Source organism: Protopterus annectens, chromosome 12.part0 (genome assembly GCF_019279795.1).
Source record: "Protopterus annectens isolate FY-2018-M chromosome 12.part0, PAN1.0, whole genome shotgun sequence".
NCBI classification, from domain to species: Eukaryota; Metazoa; Chordata; order Ceratodontiformes; family Protopteridae; genus Protopterus; species Protopterus annectens.
The window spans coordinates 336,120,472-336,142,767 of NC_056746.1; the positions used below are offsets into that span (position 1 = coordinate 336,120,472).

Sequence of the window (22,296 nt, forward strand, 5' to 3'; positions counted from 1 at the left end):
AGGTACAGCAGGCAGAAATGAAGTATTCCTCTGACAGAAGGTGTATGCTTCTTGCTTTTAAGTGAGACAGATTGAAGTTCTAACAGCTTTAAGTTTCTGCTTCTGTTCTTTGCCAGCCGGCACTGTCCTCTGTTAGTCCCTAGTGTGAGACCTGATCTTAGCAGTGCTTAGGATGTCCTTAACAAGGTTTTGTTAAGCACCACTAATTGCTGGTAAGATTGGGTCTCATGCTAGGGAAGCACTTAAGTTTATTTTTTTCCCAGTTTTAGTGTGTAGTCATAGCATCTGTGCACTACATTATCGCTGGGCGACATAATCCAAATATTAAACAAATAAGCTGACAGTTGTTCAGTTACCAGTTATGATATGATAGCAATAATTCACTTGTCACGTGTACACCTGACACGTGCATTAATCAGCTGTGTGAAAATAATTAAGTTGTGGGTTGTACAGCTGCCACCTGTGTACTATAATAGCTGTTATAACATCAAAATGTCTGTATTGATGGAGTACATAGTTTTAGAAATAAGTTTTTTATTTGTCAAGTTTGAGTAAATATAAATGTTTGCTGAATGTCAATTAGTACAATGGTAATAGGAGTAGATGAAAGTTCAGATCATAGTGTTGTAAATAAGTATACAACTGCTACCTGTACACTAAATCAATGTTGATAAAAAACAGAAAACGGATAAAGATGTAGCGTTACAGAGATGTTAAGTGCAAAGCTGCCACCTAGACTTCACTCCAGGTATAACATTTAGATGATGGAGCAGAAGTAAGTATTTGTGCAAAGTATTTTTTTGTGCATGCATATATCATTATTAATTGTGTATGAAGTGGAGTCAAGTTTAAGAATATCTTATTTATTAACTACACAAATGCCACCTATGCACTAAGCAGCTGGTACAGTTAGTAGAAAGTGTAGAAACGTTATTAGGAATTAGTAGAAAGAGCTAATGGTAGTTTTATATTGTTATATCTGTATTGTTTATATACATATCAGTTAATACATTTTGTAAAGAGATTAATTCAGGACAATGGGATTATAGGAATGAGATGCCCAGCTATCAGTACTGTGTTGCATAAATTGTGAATTGCAGCTAAGGATGAAATTAATATAGTGATGTTGCTCCTAATGTGTGTAGTTCCAGTTAATCATTGCATTAGGATTGAGAGTATTCAACTTGTGTTGGAGTTGGGTGCTTTGGAAGTTTGCATTTACTCTGGTAAAGTTCACCATGTAATTTAAATGTCCCAGTAGTTATGTGGTTCATTTTTATGGTTTACATGAGTGCATTTATTACATACACATAAGCAGAATTCAGACTACTTTAACCAATACAACATGGGGTGCACTGCACTCTCAGCTCAGTAGACATAATTTTCCCAAGCTACATAGCCACTTCAGCTTTCAGTGACATCTGTTTGACCCATCCTTCCATTTTCTAGTTTCTTCCAAAAACTGAAAGTTATTAGTTGAATTCTTATGGCTGTAGACCATTTAGTTTGTTCTAGATGAGAAAAATCTTCTTTCTTTTACTGACATTTAGGTGAGAATAGGCCAGTGAACTTCACTGCTTGTTTTCTTTTTTTTCTTACTGTAAATTGAGACTGCTTTGTTGGCAGACAGTCTCTTTCCATTAGGGTGTTCCAGCTCATTGTGTTTGTACCTTTGTTACCTTTGCACCTTTTGAGAGTGTGCATTACTTGTTTCTTGAGTGATACTTAAATACACAGAGAATTTCTGTCTTTGTCTTTTTCTGTAAGACTCGAGGCCTGCAAAAACTACAAGCAGTGTTGGTGACTCCCTTCTGGTTATTTTTCCCACCCATCCTCTCATTCCTTGATCTGCTTTTTAAACTTGGTGATATTAAGCTGCCCACCCTTACTGTAAATTGAGGTTTATAAGCTCCTTCCTGTCTACACTGCTGTTTATATTTAGAATTATTTATTTGCCTTTCCTTGTGCTTATTCTGAAATAAAAAGTGTATCTTGCTTCTTTGTTCAACTGATTTACTTACTGTGAATTCATTATCTAATTAGCTGTTGGATAAAGTAGTGCATTTTTGCACTCTAGCAAGCTCTTTTCTGTGTTGTTATATCAAGAGGACAGTGGATTTTCCATCTAGTGGCAGTTGACTGTTGCATGGTCTGTGTAGGTTGGGGAAAGACACTAGAGATTCCTGCATATATTTGTTTTATTGGATAGAGGGCTTATTAATCAGCGTACCTTATTTTTAGTGCCTTAGAGGCTGCACAATTGGGTGGTGGCTCATTTCTACAAAGCAAAGTACTTTTATTGAGTAATCACATTGGGGAAAGACACTAGAGATTCCTGCATACATTTGTTTTATTGGATAGAGGGCTTATTAATCAGCGTACCTTGTTTTTAATGCTTTAGAGCCTGCACAATTGGGTGGTGGTTCATTTCTACAAAGCAAAGTACTTTTATTGAGTAATCACATTTTTATAAGCTATGCAAAGTACACTGCTGTTATCTTGAATTATTTGTTGCCTTTCCTTAAGTTTGTTTGTGGTAGCATTTCACTCCAGACACTTTTTTTACTATGCTTTCACAATAGGTGGACTGGGATTATTCATCTAGTGGCAGTGTTTTTACTTGGTCTATCTGAGTTGGGAAACACACAAAAGAGCTGTAAGTGTAATTGTTTTATTGGCCAGAGGGCTTAGTAGTCAGTTTTCTGTATTTCTAGTGCTGGTATAAATTCGGCACATTTGCATGGAGCTGCTCACAGTGGTAGTGCCCTGTACCACAGACGCAAACATCTTGAAACATTGCTTGTCTTTATTGTACTGTGAAAGTTTACTGTACTAGTTATTGTTTTTTTGCACTAATTTAAAGTTTGAAGCTGCATGTTTTCAAACTGCTGTAAAGGCTGCTGTTCTGCATGGAATACACTGTATCTAGTGTTTCTTAGTATTAGTCTTCTATTTAAGGTACTTTAACTCTTGCGTTCCAAACAAGTCATTTTACTTTAAGAGGGTCAAAGTCTGCACTCTTGTGGCAGGAGAGGGCTGATTTCACCTGTGTGAACTGGGAATTACTGTTGGAAAGCTCATTGTGTGCTTACCTAATTGGCATTTGGGCATAGTTAGTGTAAAACTTGCTTTTTTTGTGGTGTGTAAGTCTCACATTTAAGAGAAGCTGCTCTTCTCGCAGTGGCGATTACTGGTGCCTTGTATAAGTACAATCACCAGAAGTTGAAATTTCCCTATAAAACAACACTTTGGAACTTCACCTCAGTTCTGTGTTACTCACAGGGCAGCTAGTTTGTTTGGTGAGCAGCATTTGCACATTTAGTTAGGACTATTTAGGTCTACCGTACCTTATTATAGCAGCCAAGACTATTGCTGCTCTGAGAGCATCTGATTTGGTGCCGGGCAGCATTACTGGTTAGGTTAGCTGCAGATTATATCCAAGTAAGCACCCTTCCGTCATCTGGTTACAAACACCCTCCACTCCTATCCTTTGAAGCACACATTAGGATTTGCAACCGTAGATGGGCAATTTCTGCAACCAGCTTGGTGGACGTGGGCATTCTGAGGCAATGTAGCATGTGCCTTTTGTACATTGACAACTACTTAATTCTCTAACAGACAAATACAATCTGACACGGATGTAGTTACTTATTGACACTGGAGGCTAGACTCTCACATACAGACGCAAAAAGTGACAAACAGGTTGTCAGCAACTCACACACACCACTCACCGCATTTGCAAACGTCCACACACAGACCTACATATGTTGAGGTGCTCACATGTAACTTACCCAAACCTCAAAGGGCTCTCAGGCACAGTCCTCTGAAACTCAGCATGCACACAAGTAAGGCTCTTCCCTTCACAACACATAAAGCTACATCTCAGTGTGTCTCAGCTACCAAGCCCATAAGGCGAAACACTCCACAACCCTTAGCACCAGTAGGGCTCAGTCATAGTCCATGTGGGAATGAATGACCTGAGACATACTTCCTTGGACTATATGAAAATAGACATGAATGAACTCTCAAAATATGTCACAGGCAGGTATGAGCCTAACATAGGTTCATAGATGTGTACTAGGCTAATGGCCTTGGAGCCTTTACAAGTCTAGCCCATAGGATTACCCTGGCATCGTGCCACCCGACTTTAGTTCCCAGTGCCTCTGTCAAGTAGAGCCACTGCAGTGATCCCCAGGGTGAATTTTCTATTTCCCATCCAATCATCAAGATTTCTCTTGAAGAGGGCCAGTGAGGTGCTCTGTTTGACATGTATGGGAAGTCTATTCCATAGCATGGGCAGTCTCTGGGTTATGAACCTGTCCCTCCTGCATGTTCTGTTGATTGAGGTAATGAGGTTGAGGTCTCTGGAACGTGCGGTGCGGAGGGATTGGGATTTCTTTAGATGTAGCATTTCTAACAGAGCTGGGTCAGACATGGCTTTGTAAGTCAAGCAGAGATCGTCTCTAAGTAGGCGATATGAGACAGAGAATAGTTGGAGTTTTTTGAGTCTGTCCATATAGGGCAAGTGTTTAAGGCCTAGAATCCTCTTTGTGAGGTACTTTTGTGGCCTCTCCAGTTGTTGCAGGTGTCTAGTGAGGTACATGCCAAATGGGGCATTGTACTCGATGATTGGCCTAATGAGGGAAGAGTAGAGGGAGACAATGACCTCTTTCTTCCTGGATGCAATACCCTTAGTAATGAAATGTGCCACATAGAAGGACTTTCTGACCACAGTGGCAGTGTGGTGGTCAAAAGAGAGGTTGCTGTCAACCTATGTTCCCAAATCTCTTAAAACGCCTTCTGTGTTCAGTGGACTACCATCGATGTGGTAATTCATGGGAACCGGGTTTTTTCCCAAAGGAGATGATGACACATTTTTTGGCATTGAGCTTAAGGCCATGCTTCTGACACCAGTCGTTGGTCTCAGTGAGGCCTCCTTTCTGTAGGATGTCAACATCACTTGAGGAGTTAATAATAGCTCCCAACTTACAGTCGTCTGCGGACTTTGTCAGCCAGAGTCCCTTTGTGTTGGCCTGGACTTCAGAGAAGTATATACCAAACAGGAGAGGACCCAGGACTGAACCCTGTGGGACTCCACTCATGACTAGTCAGCAGTCTGACTTGGAGTCAGTTACTGTGGGTTCTATCTGTGAGCCAGTATGCAACCCACCTAGAGATATAGGGGGTTGATGCATAGCTTACTGAGTTTTTCTATGATTCCTGAGTGGGGAATGGCATCAAAGGCCTTGGCCAGATCAAGGTAGGCTGTGTGAACCATCTTGCCTTCATCCACAGCTCTGGTGACTGACTCAAAGAAGTCAACTAAGTTGAGCAGGCATGATCTACACTTCACAAAACCAAACTGTGTGGGATCCAGAGTTTGGAGATTTGCTATATCCTTGTTTATTAGGTCCATGATGATGCGTTCCATAGCTTTGCATATCAGACTGGTTAGGCTAATGGGGCGATAGTTCCCAGGGTCTGTAGTCGCTCCTTCTTTGTGGAGAGCAACATTCTACTGTCTGCAAGGATGATATCACAATACTATCATAAACTGATCAATTTTAACAATTGGCTTAGCTACTGGTGTCATTCCAAAGGTGTCCAGCACTTGTTTTCCTGGGAGGACATGGTTAACAGACCATGCTCCTTTGCCAGGGATGGTCTTCAGTTATCACCTCTAGGCTTTTGGATATTGGCCGAAACATTATCCACCCCTATAGTGCATTTTTTTGGCATTGTCAAAGCAGACAAACCTCCTAACATAGCAAAAGCTATTCAGAATAAGCTAAAGGTGTTGCTACTCAGTTCTAGACGTCTCAGCAAGAAAATGCACTCCCTGGAAGCTCTCCTCACCCTGGAGAATGCTGACGTCTGTGCAGTTATTGAAACATGGTTCAAACCCCCTGAAAGCAGTCCAGCAGTGCATGGTTATAATGTCTTTCATATGTTCTGACCACCCACCAAACATGAAAGAGCAAAAGACTGAGGTATATATATATATCTACATAAAGAATAAGCACCCCTCAAGGCTGGTCAAACAATGACATGTTTGAGCTACTCCATGTCCAACTAACCATGGGAAAAAATCCATTACTGTATTCTTGCCAGCTTTAAGGCCCTCACCATGAAGCAGGAAACCCATACATCATACTTGAAGTTACAAGTATCTCTCACCATCCAGCCCAATACCATACTCATGAGTGATTTTAACTACCCACCCCCACCCCCCATTAATTGTGAGGCAAACAGAACCACTAGCTTGCAGGGCCAAAGATTTCTTGACTTTGTAAATTCAAATGTCATGGAGCAGCTAGTCTGCACTCCCACTAGGGAAACAAATATCCCAGGTCTGGTACTCACAAATATGGGAGAGTGCTGCACCCCCCCAGTGTGATGTCCTCACTGGTAAGATCAGATCACAAAATGGTCTCCCTTAAAATGTAGGTAAAATTACTACCCCTATGTAACCCTGAAAACTTTAAGAACTTCTTTACTGTAAATTGCCCCTTGTTAAGGGACAGCATAGCTAATTTCCAAGCTCTCTCAAATCCTGAAAACACAGAAACTTATGCAAAAGCATACACAAAAGCCGTGTATGACCATATAAACAGCTGTATATAAACAGCACTACCAGACTGAAATAAACCCAGGTCAAACTGCAAAAATAAGCCACCCTGATGGACCCCTGGTATTAATAGGTTGCAAAACAAAAGAAAGAAAATCTTTTTGAGAAGTAATAGGGAATATGCAAAACGGAGCCAAAAGTCTCTCATTGGTCTAAACAAGCAAATCAGAAAACTAGTAAATTCCCTGAAAGCAGACTTTGAGGTAAAAATAGCCTCCATAGCTAAGGATAACCTTAAGGCATTGTTCAGTTATGTCCACAATCTTAAGGGCAATACCCAACAATGTGCAGAATTAGTTGTATATGGCATCACCATACTCAGCTGGAAGATATAGAAAATCTGCTGGCCAAAGATTCTGCTCAAATTGCAGTTCCCCATCACCCCTAGTACTCCTCCAAGAAATGCCCTCCACCATTCCACTGCCAATTATTACCAAAGAACAGATTGCCACTGCTCTCTCTAAAGATAAAAACATGGCAATAGTGGGGCCATCTTGCCTCTACAGCCTGTATCAGGACTTATCAAGCCTATTAGGATCTGTGTTTAAACACAATCTCCAGATTGGCTTTGTCATAGTAGAGTGGAAGACAGCAACAGCCATCCCTTTGCACAAAGGCAGACCTTCCCCTCAACGACGTACATGCAGGAGGGTATAGGTCGGACAAATGACTGGTGCCAGAACCATGGCGTAAAACTAAATGCAAAAAAATACATTATCATACTCTTTGGGAAGTCAAATACCCATGTAGGTTACATCATCAATAACACACCCCTAAATGTTGAATCAGAGGTGAGAGGTCTAAGTACCCAGGCAGATAGTAGCCCAAACTTTGACTGCCATGTGTCCACAGTGGTGAGGAAGCCCTTCTATGTGGCACAAGTTATAAGTAAAGGTATGGCATCCTGATCCAAGGAAATTATAGTACCATTGTACTCAGCCCTCATTAGACCAATAATTGAGTACAATGCGCCATTTGGTATGTACTTGACTAGGCACTTACAGTAGCTGGAGCAACCTCAGAGGTTCCTCACAAAGAAAATACAGGGTGTAAACAACATGTCCTATGCAGATAGACTAAAAGCCCTATCCCTTTACACACTCTCTCTCTGTCCTGCTGACTATTAAGGGGTGACATATGCCGGATCTACAGGGCACTCACAAATCCAGCCCTGATGGAGCTGCTACACATCTGCAAGTCAAACAATATGAAAGTCACCCAATCTAGGGATCTAAATTTAATTAGTAACTCAAACAAAACATGGTGGAGAGACAGTTGTGTATCTCAGAGATTGCCCCTCTTTGGAACAGGCTTCCTATTCACGTTAAGCAGAGCCCTTCCGTGGCCCTCTTGAAATGCAGTTTGGATCGATGGATGAGGAATCGCAAATTCACACCTGGGATAGTGCCTATGTCACTTGTGGATGGGGGCATTTTGTAAGGTACTCCAGGCATAGGCACAAATCCATGTGCCCCTAGGTGCCATATATTGGGTAAAATTGGGTTATATTTATTAGGCTTGTAAGGGCTCTTAAGCCATTAGCCTAGTAATCTCCTGTGAACCTATGAACTTAGAGTAGTTTCAGCTTTGATTTTTCATGGTAAAGGCTTTGCTTGCTCAGGTTTTCCGCTTTGATTTAGACTATTTCTGTTTGTTTTAAAGTTTTTGCAGTTTCATGTTTACTTTTTGCTGGTTATTGCAGTTAAATCTGTCTTTTTGTAGACCTTTCCAGGCTGCTTTTTAACTTTGTATTCTTGTAGTTATGCCTTCTTTCACAGGAGCAGGTGGACAATTTTTTTTGGTGGATGCCTCACTAGTATTTCAGCCTCTGGTAGTGGTATAGAGATTCATCAAATTTCAAGTTTCTACAGTGTCACTTGACTATTTTCCATATCAAATGTCTTGGTGCCTTTTAACTCCAGACTAGCTTTCAAGTCAGAAATTTAACAAAGTTGGCCAGGTTTACTCTTCAAATGCAGTGAAAGCAGGCTGCTCACTCATGTTGATCTAATATATGTACATCCTTTTCCCTTTCTTTTAGCTGTGTTTCAGGAGAGTTTGGATTCTACACTGCCAGTGCCAAAATGTCATTTTTGTGCTGTTCTTTCTTTGAGGTTCCAGCATTAGCTTCACTGATATTGGGTGAGGTGATGTCTGTATCTCCACTGTTGAACCCCCCACCCCAGTCCTGTTTTGGCTGGTACTGTTCTGTCTTATGGTGGCTTGGCATTGTCCCTCTTGATTCAGCCTTCCTTGTCTGTCCCATAGTTGAATTTACAGTGGGGCACCAGGTCCTGCAGCTCTTATACTGACTCTGCCTTCCCCTAAGCATGTACTGTACCCTGACATGCCAGTGCTGGGGGATCCTATGCTGATTGCCATATTTGAGGATGTCATCATTTATTGTACTTGACATCAGTTGCTCTTCATACATTATGCTTTGTTCTGGGGGAGCCTTCAGAAGAGTTTCTGCCTTACAGCAATTGGATTTAAGCTGGGAATCTTTCTTATCCGGGCTGTTGGCTCCTCAGAGAAAGTCTTTAACTTTGGATGAAGAGGATTCAGTGATGGAAAGGCAGTAGAAGTCTTCAGCTTCATAACATTGTTTGTCCAGTGGCGGACTAGGTTAAAGAGAAGTTGTTATCCCTATTTGCCCCCCTTAGCGTACTCTTGAGCTCAGTGAACTTTTGCGGCTTTTGTGCGTCATTTCATAGATATGAAAGTTCCTGTGGCTGTACTCCTGGGTGACCTTTGTGGTCTAGTTTGCCATGATGTCTGGAATGCATCGGGGGATAACTTCAGGACCACGGCCCCTGCCCCCAAAGGTTAAGCTCTGTTTCTAATTCCTGGCCTGACTCTACTGACTGAGTGGAGGTACAGCTTGTGAAACCACCAGAAGGAAGTCAAGTTGGCCTTTTTGTTTCCTTCCTCCATCCTGCTACTGCAGGTGGGGACCTGTTGTCATTCTGCTTTCCTTCTGCCAGGGTATAGTTTCTTTTCCTGGAGACTTATCAAAGCTGCAGGAGAGGTGTCAATACATGTAATGTAGGGTTACATTCTAACATCTCTTTCTCTGGTCTGACAGTCATGCATTGGAAGTAGTCAGTGCTCTTCTGTTTGTCATGGAGTTCATACTCTGACCACATGTTTTCTGCCACCATCCCAACTGACAAGAAAGGGTTGGCAAGCACTGTAGGCAGTTATACCGTTACGGTTTTGTTAGCGGGCCCTACACTTCAGGGCAGAACTCATAACAAGCTTTTACAGTAAGATTTGATGTTTCTGCTACTCATAGAATTTGGGTCATTATTATCACAGTCCCTTTGGGGAGGTCTCTATAGCAAATGGGGTGTATGAGAGTGGCCTTTCCACAGTGCAAGTACTGGTGATTCTGGTTTCCCTGCAGACAAGGGAGGACCTATTTGAGAGGCATTCAGTTTCTATCAACAGGCTGTTAGACCCTTCACATTTTATTACTTCCTTTCCCTTTACCAGGTATTTTTTTCCGAATGTTGGATCCCTTGTCCCTTTCTGAGATAAAGTGATGACATCAGGCCCTTGTGACATATGAGACTGCTCTTCCTTTTTTATGCTGAGTGATGGCAGTTAGTCCTAGTATAAGGGGTCTTCATATGCCTTTCTGGTGCAGACTGTCTACTGTTGATATCTGCTTTCCCTGGTTCAGTGTCTTAAGAGCAAAACCAATTGTCAAGACCACAAGTAGCTCTCCTGGGCTCTTTATAAGGTTGACTACTCACATTTTGGGAGTAGATTGACACCCTGCAGTCATGAACATCTCCCAACCCCCCAGGCCAGATGAGTTATCCTTTACAGAGCATGTGAATTAGACCTCTGGACTTGTGATCTTTGGTACCCTAGACCCCAGGCATTTGGTCACCTCCCTCCTTTGTTATGGGATGACCTTTTGGATAGTCTTTGTAGCATGAAATAGTAGTTTTTGTTTCTACGCCCACATTGTGAGGCAGTTGATTCATCTGTCAGTGATATGTTCTGAGTATTCAGCTGCTGTAGCTATGCAGTAAGCTATTCCCCCTAGCCTACATCCATTGATCTGATTTTTCCTTCACCTCCCCCACCATGCCTTCTGTAAGTGTCAGTTCAGCAATGAGTAGATGTGCCACAACTTTTATTGAGAAGATGATATCCCTTCTTGTATACTCACTGTCTGTGCCTATGTGTTAATGGTTGGGGAATATGGCCCTTCCAATCCATCTCTCCTTAGGTATGCATCTTGTGGTGGTGGTGGGGAGGGCATTAGCAAGAAGTCTTTAATAGAATGACACAGTCATGCTTAAATTCAGGAATTACAACTTTCCCTTTATGCTTTGGGAATGTTGGCTGCTTTTGGTTATAAATACTGGATCCTCAAAATGTGCTTCTTTGACTACTTTTGCAGCACATCAATAAGGACAGAAAAAGTATCTGCTGCAGTGGAATAGTCTTTGTATCAGATTTTTTCTCCCCTTCAATCTGTATACAGCATACATGACGAGGCTAGGTGCATCATACCATATGGCAACCAGGTAATGCACTGTCTGTTCACAGGATGACCCACTTGAGGTCAACGCATCTCTATGAGATAAACAGGGGCCTAGTGTCATTTTTTTCTGGAATTTGGATTTTGTACAGCCCCCTGCTGACCTGTGGATGTAGCCATTTGTAGTTTTGAAAATGTTAGACCTGGTCTTTTGGTTCTTGGTCTTAAATTTTTCGGTGTCCTATGCTGCAGTTCTGTTGTTAACGCGTGTGTGTGTGTGTGTTTTTTTGTTGCCCTTGGGATGCAGGGGGCCTTCCCCTACATCCAGCGATTACAGTTCATACCTCTAGGTTCTTTTCATTGAACTCATCCATGGGTGACATGCTGGAAGCTATGTCAAGCACAGTCCCTAGAGGTAGGATGGCTTTTTTATAGCATCATAGCCACTGATAGTGCCTCCAAAGATCCCTAGGGACAGTGTGGTCAGAATGGATCTCAGGCAATTCCTGTTCATCTGTATATTCTTGCTGTGGAGAAGTGCATAATTGCATTATTTTTAAGTTGGCTAGATACATTCTTCCTTTTGCTGGGTCTTAGCAGAGATACTATCCTTCGATGGAACATCTTCATTTTAAGTCCCTAACTTGAAAATATTTAAAGTTCAGGTTACTTGTATGTTGTCATGACTGGTAGCCAGTCTTGTTCTAGTTAGTATAGAAAGGCATGGTCCTGGAACTTGTATATTCATTGGAATTTCACCTATCTCATCTTGGACCTGTGTGGAACTTTCCCCTGGGAGCGTCTGCATGTGTATGGGCATTCTCTTTGTGACTTCTACAGGTTTACTTGGACACTGTTTGAGAATAATCATTATACTAAAATGCAGCTGCAGCTGTTTTCCAGCAATGTGATCACCTCCATTGGTAGTCAGCCTTCAGCTGGGATAACACATGTAAAAGACTTTTCATTTTTCATATAAATAGTTTATTAGGGGATGTACGAAGTTAATGTTGGCCTATGCTGTCATAGTCTCCTTCCTTAGTGTATAGCCCATCCTTGAGTCCATATCACCTTGAGATGTAAGATGACCTGCCACCTAGGGACTTTGACTTTGTCTTTGCTGGGTTGCTTATTCCTTTTGTAGCATCTCAGTGCATCTCCTAATTATGGCACAGTGATGCAGCAGATAGTGCTGTCGCCTCACATAAAGTTGTTCTTAAGTTCAATTCTTGGCTGGGGTGCTTTTTGGGTGTAGTTTGTATATACTCCCTTTGTTTGCCTGGATTTTTCTGTGGTTTCCTCCCACACTCCAAAGACATGTAGTAGGTGGATTGGACACTCTAAATTGACTGTAGGTGTCTCTGTGCATGCATGTGAGTGGTATGGAAGAAGAACCATGGCAGGGCTAGCCACCTGATGGTGTGAACCTTAACTCTAGATGATTGCCAGTGTTGGTGACACCCTTGACCCATGCTGAAAATGGGAAAAAGGAGTTGTGGGTGGATGGATGGATAGATGGATGGATTAATGGATGGATTCTATGCTTTGGTCAGGATAGGATAGGAGAGATGTTTGGTATCATGGGAAGGGGAGATGATTGTGTAGCCTGGGAAAGTTATATCTGCCAAGCTGATCGTGTGCTGCATGCTAAGTCCTTCTGGCAATTGAAGACTGAATCCTGTAGATAAGTCTGTTGTTTTGGTTGGTATGTAACTTTTGTTTATTAAAGATTATAGAATTAGTAGCATTCTAAGTAGTAGTTTTGTATTGATGTCAGCAAATGTGCCTCAGTTTTTCTTTGAGTTATAAAGATGCAAGGTGTATTGTTATGACTTTATTGTTTTGTAGTCTATTAGTAAGGGTTGTGATTATTCTTAAAATTTGTGATGTTTCAAGAGGGGTATGATTCAGTTTTTGGCATTTTAGCGCACCACAGTTGACCATCACAGCTGCTTCTAGGACCGTGCTTGTCTATCAAGTCTAATGAGTGTGACTAGCCTACCTTGGACAGGGGCAAGGTTGTACTGCACTGGGCTACACTGGAATGTCTTCCACATCTTAGTAGGTGACTCAGCCACAGCCTAAATAAAGGGTTATAACAGTACTACTAAAACTTGTTGGACTAGTGCTGCCTTTTTTTTTAAACTGCTGTCAGGACGCCGTATTCTTGGAGCTGTTTCTGCTACTGACATGCCTACCTGCCATTTTTAGATGAGTATGCCTGCAGAGTGATTTGCTGCCTGGACCTTTGTTTGGCAGTAGTACTCATAATGTCACAGTTTACTTGACATGTGACCTTTTTTTTTACTCTGCTTTTTGCAGGAAAAAAGAGCAGTTGCCATCTCTGAGCTCAGTAACCATGCCAAAAAAATAAATTTCCCTTTGGTATGGCTATCGAATTGTGAGCAACACTGAATCTACCATAGTGCATGCTTTTGAATAATAAAAACCTTTTGTTGCATAATCTGACTTTTAGTTCAAAATATTGTCAGTTTTGACACCTACCAGATGGACTGTAATCTAGTGGTAATTATCATGATGCATGGCTGAAGTGTCAAGCATACCTATCTTATGAAAATGTGTTATGAACTGTAGTGATGAAAGTTGTACCAGGAGAGAAGGAGCATCCTTTTGGATGTAACCACTGTGTCATTAGCATAGTTCATAATGTGTGGCCCCAGAAATATGCTGACGTACAGACATTTATGCATGCTTATGAAACAGTTTATGTACTACTTTTCCATTTGTAAAATATTTCTTTTTTGTATAAAAAGTGTTGTTCTATATTACTGTCTTTTTGTGGAGCTTTTCTCCCCAGGCCTCTACTGAAAATGGACATGTATCGAGCTAGACTAGCCCGGTCAACAAATGTAAAATAAAATAAATAAATAAATCTGGTTTACAAAAATGGGGCCTGCAGCTTTAGGTGATGAGAGCAGATGAGCAAGGCTTTAATGTGCAGGAATAGGATTGTTTGCATGATGCAGTGATGGGAGTTGGCAACTTTATCTACTACTTAGGGAAAACAGGTAGGTACTGGATAAGAGTGTTCTAGAAATATTTATCAAAAGGAAAACTGCAGCAGGAAACATATTTTTCCTGATGTGGCTTGGTGTGGCATTCTGTATTTCCATGTTCAGATGAAGGCTAGGTTGCAGTCTGCCTCTTACAAGCTGGAGGGTGGAGGGTACAGGGCTGATATATTTTTTTAAGATATCTGTATAGGGCTTGTGCGGGGGCTACTATTTGTCTTACTGAAATATCATTGAGTAGAGGCTGACTTGAGAGGTAGATTAAAAAGAGAAAGGTTGGTAACAACATTTAAAACTTAGGACGTATCATTGCGTATTAATTCCATTGTACGTCCTTTGTTAGCATCTATGTATTAAGATTTGAGGTACAGACAGCAGAGAAATATTTTGATTTTTCGTGTCCTTTTTATAGTGTTTTCATTGTGCATGCTATCTTCTGTGTTTGTGTTTTTTTCTGTCTATCCAGTGTTCCACATTTGAACAAAAACTAACATTTGTTAGCTGAGCGGATTTTAAAGTAAGAGCTCAGTTTAGCATTGTGTTCTTTAATTATACAATGGTATTATCATTCTAGGTACTATGTAGAAGAAGAAGAAATTAAGAGAGAGAACACTGATTAGGTAGTGGTTAGTAAAGCTGAATAAAAATATGTACTCAAAAATTAAAAATTTAAAGTTAAATCGACACAAAACTAGTATAAGAAGTAGCAAATGACACATTCTGATTATGTACTGGAGAAATAACAGGGGCAGTGATGCTGCAGTAGCAGTAAACGTTACAGCAGATACAAATGAGCGTTGGCAGGTTTTCATATTAGTGTTTAATTAGGTGAAAGCGGATGAAGGTCATGAACAGTCTAAGCAAACATAGTCAGGACTAGCCATGATATGAGGAAACAAAGAGATGTTTCAGCTAGCAGCTTGAAAGAAAGATAGGATGATAAATGGTGTGTGTCTGAGCAGTATTTCACAGGGAAGAAGACAGAATTAAGTGGTCTAGCCAATCATGACATTTTCTGTAGTAATTTGGAGTTGTATCAGTATTTGCTTTGGCTGTAAATTGTGACAGTGACATAGCTTTTCAGTATATTGTGCTTTTACATTTGCTCATAGTTTCACATATCTGGACTGCTGTCATTTCACTGCCTTAAACCCCACCCTGCTATTGAGGGGGATGTACGGAGAAGAGTCACATTCTCATAACAATGGTTGGCAATTTCCATTAATATGTGTCACATCTTACAAGTAATGCGTTAGTAAATAATGTTGTGCTGTACTTGTCCTTTCTATAGCGATGTAGTGCCCTTGTTTTTCGAATAACTACTTTGATTGTCACTCGACTCTCTCCATTAAGGTAGTTAAGTGCAGCTGTTGTCTTACAAATCCAAATGAGTGTTATCTTTTGTGACTAACAAATGTTCTGTCCTTCTTTCACCTTATCGTTTGGATTGCAGGCAGTGACCCCATCTTGTTCCTGTATGTATTTGACCAGCATTAAGGGCATGGCCAAGTAAAGGTAGGGCAGTGTAGTAGCACAGCAGTTCTGCCTAAGCAGTCCAGAGTCCAGGTTCAATTCTGACTTCCAATTACTCTACATGTGAAGTTTTCACATCTTCCCTGTGTCTGCATAGTCTTCCTCCTGTTCTGGTTTCATCACCAAAAGCATATTGATTGGTTACTCTGGACTGTCCATGTATACAGTATTTACTTTTGGGTGTATGTCCGTATTAATTTCTTTACTGTGTCTTTTTGGCTCCTAGCCAGTACTCATCACTCCTCCACAATAGCATTCTGGCCCTGGTTCCCTTACAGTGAGAATTCAGCTTCCAGATGTGCTCAGGATGGTGCAGGGAACCACACTAGTCCCCACAGGCATCAGAGGTGGTTAGGTAAGCCCGATTATTTTGTGTTTATTTAAACTAATCCCCACCCATTGGTGTGAGCCTTGGGTCCTTGATAATTGTCACTGTTGAGTTGATACCCTGACCTCATGAGGAAAAATGGGGGAAAAGGGGTTGCGGATGGATGGTTTTAACCTAACCCTGCCTCCTGGTGGTGAAGTGGCCATCTGCATCACCATGAGGGTCATCTATGCTCCCACCATGTCCATGCATGACTGTTCCTTCCTATACCATTAACAGCGTGGCACTCTCTAAGCACATCCTTCTTGACTAGCCACTGCTTTCAGTGCTACATGTGACCTCTGCCACATGCCACCACAGCAGCAAGGTCTACTTCACCTTATCGCATGTTGAAAATATCGAATGGCAATAATGTCGTAAGGGCCGTACATCGAAAGTATTTTTGCAGGATCATGGTACAGTGGGGATAAGAAAATGTGCTCTTTTCTCACTGTAGTGCGATCTCGGGGTTGGTATATATAATTAGCGGGGGGGGGGCACAGCTCCCCACAAGAACAGTTTCGATGTACAGCATTTTTGATGTTTATGCCCTTCGATATTGTCATCTTTCGACAAGGTAATTTAGGCGCCAGTAGCAGAAACAGATGAGAAACCATCTGCCACCCCCCCAAGATAGGCACTGCCCACCCTCCACTGCCTTTCTATCAGTCACCTGATCTGCTCTCTTGAACCCAGGTCACTTAGCTCATAGTTAGGATTTTTTCCTCCTCTTTACCACCAGGAAGCATCCATATTCATGGCTGAAAAGGGTTTGTTTAGGATCAGGTCACTTAACTGTTATGAAGTAATTCAGTTAAACATTTGATTAAAGGAAATGTAATATCAACAAAAGCATGGAAGTGATTTTACCATGAAACCAGTAGCTTGTGACCTGTGCCTGAAGTGCTATGTATAGATATGAGTGCTACTTCTGAAAAAGGATGTAGTTTATGTTGGAGCATTCCAGAATACACTAATATAATTTATACCAGAGTTGCATCAGGAATTGTAGTGGAGAATACTGAAGGGAGAAAGGGAAAAGAGGGAGACACAAAACCGTACAGCTATGTTATGAGACATGATAGTAAACAGTGTATTGGATTTGCTTCATGTGAGCATGTGCACCATACAAGTCAGTGTACAAGGAAGCTGAAGAGTGGAGAATTTCATGAGCGAAAGTGTATTGTAGTACTCAAGTGAGACTGTGGTATTCTGGCAGCAAAAGCAGAGTGAGTGATTCCTCAAATGCAGGAAACGGCGTTATGGAAAATTTGTAATTAAAGTAGGGTGGTACAAGGCTGTAGCAGAAAAGATCTACAAGGACAACAATGAGTGCTGCTGTGTATATCATGATCCACAGAAGGGACTATACACATTGGTGGGATCAGACATAACCAGGCAACATAGAAGGAAAGGCATATGCAGCAAGAGGCCAAGTAGCTAAAAACTAGACATAAGATTAAATATTTACAGACTTTCTTTACCAGTTTTGCATGCTTCTGTCTGGATGTCAGTCAGTTACATACTGTACCTACTTTCATACATGTACCTCAGTTAAACTGATGAAGCTGTCATTGGCTAAATGGCACCCATATTTTTTACCATTTTTTCACAATCCTCTTCCCATCCGTGTCATGGGGTGATGTGTAATAATCCTTGAATACGTACTGGCTAAATTTGTCAGTGGTGATACAGTTGTCCTTCAACATTTGCACCCTGTGGCTGTGTCAGTAGCACACTCTTTGCAAGGGTGATACTCTTGTATTTGCACCCTCTAGCTGGGGCAGTGGCACGTCCCCGTGAAAGCCGACACTTCTCTTCTACATCTGTTGGCTTTGTCAGTGTCACTGGAACACCCCATGTACATGTGATGCGTTTATTTGCATCCTCTAGCTGTGGCATTGGTATACCCTATGCTACAACCTCTGGTTGTGCCATTTGCGTGGTGTATTATTTATATTAAGGTGTGGTGATTGGTACCACTTATCACATTTTTGTGGCTGACCAGCAGAAGATGCTAACTGCATTGTAGTCCCTGCCCAAGTGCAAAGAATTCAGTTTTAGAATTGTGTCTAGTTCCTGCTGTGATCCTCTGACTTCAGTTCTTCAGGGCAACAGTTTTCAGCCACCCTTTTACTTGCTGTGTAGTTTGAAGCTAGGGAGGGTAAACTCCATGTTTTATATACACAAACTGACAATTCTTGTAGTAGACTAGTGAAAGTTGTAGCTTTGGATGCTGTGAATAAAAATGGAATGTCAGATAGCTTTAGACAAATCATAGGCAGTCAGAAACTGCAGGCAACAATACTAGTAGTGTTTATGTCTTGGTAACTGGTATCCACAGTTTATCAGGTGTGATTGCCTGAATGTGTTAGGTGTATTGACATCATCAGTGCTCACTAATTTGAGCTTTAAGTGAGAGAGGAAAGGGTATTGTTGGGTATGGGTTACAAGTCAGATGACTTTGCTTTGTTAAGGTAATATTTACAAGCTGATACATTTTATCATCTTCCATATGTTAACATCCCTTTTCCGCCCTGGATCCTGAATGAATTACAGTGCAGGGAAGTGCCACCCTCTTTAGAGTGCTAACACATAGGCAGAAAACTGTGGCATCTAGCAGATGTGTAAAGACTAAACAGTCATCAGAATAGAGGGACATGGTCAGGGAGAAAAAGTGTGATATGTAATATCAGCACATCAGGGTTTATGGTACTATTAGTTTGGATACAAGGAAGTGAGGCTGCAGGTTTCATCAGATGTCATCCTGTCACAAGTGGGGAGAAGGCAACCAGTTTCTTCTTTGACACTGCCACCAGCAGTGTTGTCTTAGCAAATGTTATACTGTCATGGCTAGGTGGAGATACTCTAGACACTGCTTGTGGTACTGCAAGTGCTGAATTCACAGAAAATACAGTCCTATGTTTGGGTAGTTCCCCTATCCTCTGCTAGTAGTGGTGCAGATAGTGATGTACCATTAAAAACTTCCCTGTTGTGATGGGGGAGAGGCAGTATAGTAGTCCTGTTTCTCTGAAAAAAAAAATTCAGTGGAGAAGAAGGAAGCCATTTGAAAGTCTAATGCTGTGACAGGTGTTCTTTTCCCAGGCTTTGATAGTGTCATGTAGTAGCATCTTGTACTTTCTCAGTGTGGAAGGATCTAACCGCTCTTCCCTACTTGACATCCTGTTTGCTTGGATATTGTCAACAAAGACAGATGTACTTATTTTAAAAATTAGTCACTGGGCTAACTGTTATTAGCAGACGGCAGCAGCTCCAAACAGTGACGATGATCATAAAACGTTTTTCTTTCTGTTAAGAGGTAAGTTCAGTCTAAGTTAAGCTTAGAGCCTGTCTGAAGTGGATGAACAAACTGCAATTAATCATATGCTTCTTTTCTGTAGGTTTTTCCATCTGCTGCTACGTCAAATGCTATTTTCCCTTTTCAAACCCAGACTACTACAATGGCACAGCAACTCAGTAACAGTTCAGGCAGCACTGTACTTCAATCCACAACCAGTCCTGCTCCCTCACTACCAAATGGACCCAGCCTCCCACTTAAGGTAATTCTAACAGAATCATCTTGTCTTATTCATACTGCAGATCACAACACAAGCTTGTAGAATTAATTTGTGATGTGATGGTGGCTGTCTTAACTGCTAGCTTTACAGTCAGGATGCTTATGAGACAAACTGCGTGACTTCTATTTGAAACAAAATTTCATGACCTGTGCAAATGTTCAACAGACACATGCACAGACAGACTACTGTAAGTGGAAGATATTTCGAATCTCGTGTGAGTACACTTTTTTGTGTTGTGTATATTCCAAGTTATGATCAAGCTGCAAGAGATATTTTGACTTTGTTTCTTTTATGTAGGGTTGCCACCTTTCTTTGTGGTCAAAACAGGACCAAAGCCACCCCTCACATCTCCCCTAACCCCGCCCATCTCCTGTCCTCCCATTTTCTGCCCGTTTCATGACATCATAGGGACATTAGGGGGAGGAGTAATGTCCTTTTTCTCTGGTTTTTCAGTCAGTCGCATCTCTTTAGTGGTACTTTTTTTTAGAGAAAAGTTTAGTAAATCTGCTGACTTAAACTCCAGTAGTGTGTTTTTTGACACGGAATACCAGAGTTTGCACATTGTTTTCTGGACTGTCAGATGATCTGTTTGATTTTGCAGATAGTCCAGAAAAAACACAGATAGGAGGCAACCCTACCTTTATCACAAGTAAAACTACAGTGTTGGAGGTTTTAAGGGATCATTAAAGTTAACTGCATCATACATGTGAATATGCTCTAGAAAGTCTTTTATTGCACCTCAAAAAAAATTTTGCCTTCTCTTCCCCTCTGCCAGGTCCCCTTGTTTCTCCGCCTTTCTTTGTTTGTCTCAAATTTGTAACAGATTCCCTCAGACTCTTGGGTGCTGTCTATCATTTGTCAGGAGTATTTCATGATATGGAAATCCCCCCCGTGGCATTCCGCAGCCTCATTTAAACCAACTCTTGTATTTTCCCAAAGGATTTACAGTCCCTTTTGGATCAGGGCACGAGTCAACTTGATGTTCTTCATCTCACATTGCTGCAGTCCTTACACTTGGGTAGTCCGCTGTCCTCGGTCGGCCCGAATATCAAAGTATTAGGCTGACGTCGGTCAAGGCGCTTAAGACTGACATCAGGACGTCAGGGTACAAATGCGCATGACCGACGTCATATCCTCAGTCTTTTTTGCCGCATGGTCCGATGCAGAAGCAGCGTTGCAAGTGCCGTTGCTCTGAAATTTTTCAATTCGGAGTTTCAGACCGAGTCAAAGTTGGCTAAGTACCCGTTGGGGAATATTTTAGTTTTTCTTGCCTCAGTGGTTTACCGGATGTCAGAAAAAGTAAATAACTGTATTTCTTGTGGGAAGCAGATACCATAGGGATTATCATACTTTGTGTATTCCTTGTTTGGGGCCTGAGCACGACGTTGTTGGGTGTCGCTTTTGTGCTAGGTTCAATAAGCGCACTATTGCGAAGGTTAGATTGTGCCAGGTTGGTCTTGAAGCGGTGCAATTATAATATGCCGCCGGATGCTCCGACGCCCGCTTCTTCAAGAAGCGCAAAGACAAAGCAGCTAAACCCAGGCAAGAAGAGTCGTCTGCACGGACGCCGGTTCTTTAGAGGCGTCAGTGGAACCTGTGGTTCTGCCGGAGGCTTCTCTGGAGTCCCAGGGGGAGACTTTGATATTGCAGGATGTGGCCTCTCAGGAGGCAGGTCAGGCTGAAGGGGCTTCTCAGGTTACTGTACTCCCCTCCCTTCCTAGGGTGGTTAGGCCCTCTCCTTCTGTTTCCAAGGCTTCTCCCAGAGGCAGGCCAGGTTTAGCTTCTGTTGGTGTCACTCCTAGTTCTTCAGGATCTGTGCCCAAGAAGCACATGCTTAAAATGGCAGAAGATTTAATTACTTTGATTAGAGGATGTTCTTCATCTCACATTGCTGCAGTCCTAACACTTGGGTAGTCCGCTGTCCCAGTCGGCCCGAATACCAAAGTATAAGGCTGACGTCGGTCAAGGCGCATTTGTCTGACATCAGGACGTCAGGGTACAAATGCGCATGACCGACGTCATATCCTCAGTCTTTTTTGCCGCATGGTCCGATGCAGAAGCAGTATTGCGAGTGCAGGTTGGCGTTCTGAAATTTTCTGAAGTCGGAGTTTCAGACCGAATCAAAGTTGGCTAAGTACCCGTTGGGAATATTTTGGTTTTTCTTGCCTCAGTATTTAACCGGATGTCAGAAAAAGTGAATAACTGTATTTCTTGTGGGAAACAGATACCTCATAGAGATTACCATACATTGTGTATACCTTGCTTAGGGCCTGAGCACGACGTTGTTGGCTGTCGCTCTTGTGCTAGATTTAACAAACGCACTATTAAGAGAAGATTAGATTGTGCCAGGTTAGTTTTTGGGAAGCGTTGTAATTACAACATGCCGCCGGATGCTCCGACGCCCTTCCTAAAAAGCGCAAAGACAGAGCAGCGAAGTTTAGGGTAGAAGAACCGTCCTGTCCCGGACGCCGGTTCTTTAGAGGGCTCGTGGAGCCGGTGGTCCTACCAGAAGTTCCTTTGGATTCTCAGGGAGAGACTTTACTGTTACAAGATGTGTCCTCTCAGGAGGTAGGCCAGGCTGAAGGGGCTTCTCAGGTAGCTGTTCTCCCTCCCTTCCTAAGGTGGTTAGGCCCTCCTTCTGTTTCCAAGGCTCCTTCTAG

General features: G+C 41.9%; 1 protein-coding gene across 3 annotated transcripts in view; it reads left to right on the top strand.

Annotated features, from left to right (window-relative positions):
- The window catches only part of MRTFB (myocardin related transcription factor B), a 1,455,416-nt gene that overhangs the window by 1,339,724 nt on the left and 93,396 nt on the right, over window positions 1-22,296 (top strand). For all 3 annotated transcript variants that reach the window (XM_044089410.1, XM_044089411.1, XM_044089412.1), the window contains exon 11: window positions 19,460-19,618. In XM_044089410.1, coding sequence (XP_043945345.1) covers window positions 19,460-19,618 — 159 coding nt within the window. The remainder of the gene's footprint in view (window positions 1-19,459; window positions 19,619-22,296) is intronic.